Here is a 4,783-nt window from a genome sequence, read left to right on the forward strand (position 1 = left end):
ATGAAAAGAAAAGACAATAAAACAACTGTGGGCGCGAGACCGAAAGCCAGAGGGGACAGTTGCGAGAAGAACGTAAGCCATGTGTGGGAAACTGGAAACGGGACAATTACACCTCACCGCCAACACCTGCAGGTCCCCGCACATTACTTTAATACTACAGACAGCAACGCTATTCCCCACCACTACCCATCTCTTTCTTCATTGGATGGCGTTGAGCTGTTTCGCTTCTGCTTTTTTCTGTTTTTATTCCCAGACACATGAACTTTGTGACTATTTTAATGGCCAAAGTTTGGTGTTCCAAGCTACTGTTTCGACACGACGAATTCCAATATATATCTAACATGAATATAACTCATATGCACTCGTATGTCGATCATGATCAGTCGAGCAGGATGAAGCATGAACACATTTGCATGAATTAAACGAAACATTAATTGTTTGGCTTCGAGAGCATCGAAACCGGAGAGCATCCGAATCATATTCCAAGCAAAACAACATCGTTGGAGGAAATAATTAGGCTACACAAGTTCTGCTAAGAAGCAAGAAGCAATCAGAATGAACATAAGATTGACTGATTCGATAATATACAACTGCTGCTTATCTTCCATCTGCTGATGTAAATGACTCGGCAAATCCGTAAGGCCGTGTAGGAATGCTGGTTTGAGTGTTGTCTAAGCTGGGAAGAAGTGAAGAAGATGAAGACTCCAAATTGCTTCTGCCTTCATAAGCTTGCCATTTCTTTAGTGCTTGTGGCAATGACATTTCAAGGTCGATGCCGTATATGTCTTCGGAACATTGATCGGTTGGTTTCCAAAGCTCCACTAGAGAAGATAGCACGTTTACAGCATGACCCATATCGGGCCTTTGATATGGTTCCCTTGCACAGCAATGACCAGTCAATTCAGCAACGGTGCTGATACTGGCGAGTGTCTCCTCATTGAGGTCGATTGTGGGGTCGATGGCTTTGCGGAACGAGTCCTTGTTGATGTGCATTCTCTTGAACCATGTAACTAGGTGCACGCTTTCCTCGGGTTGGCTCTCATCAAGTGCTCTTCTACCAGTGATCAGCTCCATCAGTATCACCCCAAAGCTAAACACATCAACTTTAGTGGTAACTCGTCCGGTAACTGCAATTGGTATTCAAAGAAAAAAATTATTTCGATGTTGGGAATATTTTGTGTATAGAACTAAATGTCATAGGCAACACTTCAACAAATACATGGTAGAATAAGTATAAGATGAAACAAATTTTGCAATTTTAAGAACTGTCGAGCAAAACTCGGCCATACGCTCAACGTGTCAACAAGTGCCATTCAAATCAAATACTTGCATTCTTTCATCATGCAACTTATTTGCATTAAACTTTATGAAGAATAAACTATATGAAATTAAAGGGAAAAACAGATAGACGAAATATACCTGCATATTCTGGTGCCAAGTATCCGAAGGTTCCAGCAATTCTTGTTTCAATGGAGCCCTTCCCCTCGGGGGCAAGACGCACAAGACCGAAGTCTGCGACCTTAGCCCTCATATCATCTCCTAGTAGAATGTTTGAAGGCTTCAAATCTCGATGTATAAAACTTTGATGGGCTAAACTGTGAAGATATTCGACACCCTTGCAACATCTAAGGCAATGGTCAACCTCTTTGTCCATTCAAGTGGTTTTAATCCTTCTTCTGCCCAGTTAAAGATATGTCCACTAAGAGTACCTTGGGGCATGTATTCATACACAAGAAGCTTTTCATTTCCATCAAGGCAATATCCAAGAAGGGCAACAAGATGCCGGTGTCGGACCTTTGTCAATACAGCAATCTCAGACATAAATTCAGTTGAACCCTTGCCACTAATAACCCCAGATTCCATCTCTTCACAGCAATCTTTGTACCATCATGCAACTCACCTTTATAAACTACCCCAAAACCCCCTTGCCCCAATATATTTTCTTCACTGAAATTGTTGGTCACATTCCTTAGGACTTGGATAGAAATCACCATGTTACCTGCCTCAACCATTTGTACATCACCGCCATGCTCGCTGTTCGGAATTGTATGAGTTTCACTGACAGCACCAACGCTTACACTCGAGCCAGCAACCGTGATCTTAACACTTTCATTATCCGAACCAGAATGGCGAGGGTGAATCACCATTGCATTTGGGCTCTGCACTCTGCTGAACCGTTTCTGTTTCTTCTTATAAAGACAGATAACCAACAAGCCAAGCAAGCCAATAACTACCAGACCCCCAAATATAGAAATTATGATCATTCCAATGAAAGCCAAAGATTTCTTGCCACCATGTCCAGAATTTTCACCACTTTTAGACCCTGAGCCAGCACTGGGATTGCCAGATCCAGAAGCTGGAGAAGTAGCACTATTTTTCTCCTTGCCGATGTCGGGATTACCATCTGCGTGAAAAATGATATTGCTCCTGAAAGTGGGGACTTTCCCATAGAGTTGATTGTTGGAAACATCCAGTTCTTTAAGTGCAACCAGTGTAGTGAGCTCCTCAGGAATGGGACCAGTGAGATTATTGTCAGCAAGAATCAGCCTCTGCAAAGACTTAAGTGATGCAAAATCAGGAGATATGGTACCAGTAAGGCCCATCTTCTCAAAATTAATAACAGTAATGTTGCCATTAATGCATGTAATCCCAAGCCAATCCAAGCAAGGATCATTCCCTTTCCAGTTATCAGCAAGCCTTTGCGGATAATCCATGGATTTCACAACATTAAGCAACCAAGTCACCCTTGGATCACAGTCACCAGGACTTGGCATACAAATCTATTGGAATCCTTAACCATATCCACGGAAATCGAGTCCTTAAACACGGGCACCGGTCCTTGAAGTAAATTGTTTGTCAAATTAAAAGTTTTTAAGGACTCAAGCTTCATAAGAGAAACAGGAACTGGGCCAGTAAACGAGTTGTCCCTCAAACTCAGAGTCTGCAATGCTTTCAACCCAGACAAATCTGGTATAGGACCAAGAATGAGTTCGACTGTAACCAAACCTCCTTTAAGAGTGTCATGTTTTGGATTACAGCAATGGAACCAGTGAGTTGACTGTCACTTTTCTGACCATTAACCCACAAAGACTGGATTGATGACCCAGCAAAGCTCAAGGGCAGCTCTCCTTCAAGACTATTGAAGGCCAAATGCAAGATGTTTAGACTTGGAAACGCATCAGATCCAAAGATGTCTGGTATTTTCCCAGTAATGTTAGCCGAGTTGGCCGAGAAATTCAGCAAAGCTGAAGCATTTTGCAAGCTTTGAGGGATTTCCCAGGCGGAAAAAGGGTTGTTATCAATCTCAACGGACTGAAGAGAAGATAAACCAGATAAGAAATCAGTGGGGAATGAAGTGAAGAGATTGTTACTAAGCATAACCACGAGGAGTGAGCTTAACCCGCTTAAGCTAGGGACGGGACCCGAAATGTTGTTCCATTGAAGCTCTAAACGCTCAAGCTCAGTAAGGTGCTGAAGATCTGAAGGAAGTGTACCTTGAAGGTTCTGGTGACCGATTTGGATCCGAGTGACGCGCTTGTCATTTGAGCAGACAACAAGGTTCCATTTGCATGGATCAGGGTCGGTCCATCCGAGAGATTCAGGTGGACTGAGAGCCTTCTTGAGGGCTAACATGGCGGCAGCATCATCGCTTGCAGCTTTCTGGGATTTAACAGATATGAAAACCGAAGAGAACCCAAGAATTAAAGCAAGAAGCTTGAAGCAAAAACCAAGTCTGGGCTTGTAGTTCATGTGAGAGAGATTAAAAATGCAAAGCTTTAGCTTTTATTTTCCGGGAAATGATGCAGGAAAGAGTTGCAACTTTTTCTCAAAGGCATTAGATGGATAAAGCAAACATAGGGAGGACTGAACTTGAACAGAGAAACTGAAAAAACCCAAAAGGCAAAAAAGCAGCATCAAAGGAAGAAGGAGAAGAAATGAAAATGGTGAGAAAGATAGGAAGAGGTGAGAAAGATAGGAAAAAGAGCAACGAAAGTAGTAATTGAGAAGAAAGGAGTGGCAATGTAGAGCACATGGGGGGTGGGGACTGGCCTGGCTTGGCATGGCATAGGGAATCTAAATTAGCTAAGCAAAGGCTGTCACGAAGATAATATTAAAAGCATAGCCACAAATATTTAGTGTTCTCTTATGGCAGTTTGTTTTTTTAATAGAATCATTAATGTTGAACTGTTTAATATTTAGTGGATTTATTTTGTACCTTTAAATGATTTAGTGCTGATTGATTCAATAAAACAGTGCTGGAAGATTCAGCATAGATGTACATTCTGAATAATTCAGAGCCATTATCAAACAACATGTCACATTTAGACCTAATTCATTCAGAGCATCTGAATTATTCAATATTTGAATCATTCAGCGCCTAATCATTCTGAAGTAAATAAACAACCTCAGTTAACATTGAATTTAAGTTTATTTGTATTCTCTTATATTATAGATTCTAAATTTATTTGGATCATTTATTAAGGGTGAACATTCAATCGAGTCGAGTCAATTCAAAAATTTTAAGTTATTTTAGTTAATGTGTCATTTTGTGACTCGAACTTAAGTTGAAATTTTTTCAAGTCGAATCGAATTATTGAGTTTCTATTTAATTTTATTATAATATATAGCATTATGTAAAAGATTGATTCTAACTTATCGATTTCTTAACAATATAAGATACTTAATATATCTAATACAACCTAAAATTATAAAATATATTTACAATGGTATATTTTAAAAAAGATATTTTGAGGGTAAAGTATAAAGAGTCAAAAAAATTTGA

General features: G+C 40.1%; 1 protein-coding gene across 1 annotated transcript; it reads right to left on the reverse strand.

Annotated features, from left to right (window-relative positions):
- Nucleotides 1-393: 393 nt before the first annotated feature.
- Nucleotides 394-4,102, reverse strand: LOC120196597 (receptor protein kinase TMK1-like). The gene is given in 6 exon segments (XM_039198367.1): nucleotides 394-1,127; nucleotides 1,420-1,617; nucleotides 1,620-1,865; nucleotides 1,868-2,782; nucleotides 2,785-2,982; nucleotides 2,985-4,102. Coding segments are annotated over 6 exon segments (2,853 nt in total). The 5' UTR covers nucleotides 3,751-4,102; the 3' UTR covers nucleotides 394-597.
- Between the last annotated feature and the right edge of the window lie 681 nt (nucleotides 4,103-4,783).

Source organism: Hibiscus syriacus, unplaced genomic scaffold (genome assembly GCF_006381635.1).
Source record: "Hibiscus syriacus cultivar Baekdansim isolate YM2019G1 unplaced genomic scaffold, ASM638163v2 tig00117034_pilon, whole genome shotgun sequence".
Classification (NCBI taxonomy): domain Eukaryota; kingdom Viridiplantae; phylum Streptophyta; class Magnoliopsida; order Malvales; family Malvaceae; genus Hibiscus; species Hibiscus syriacus.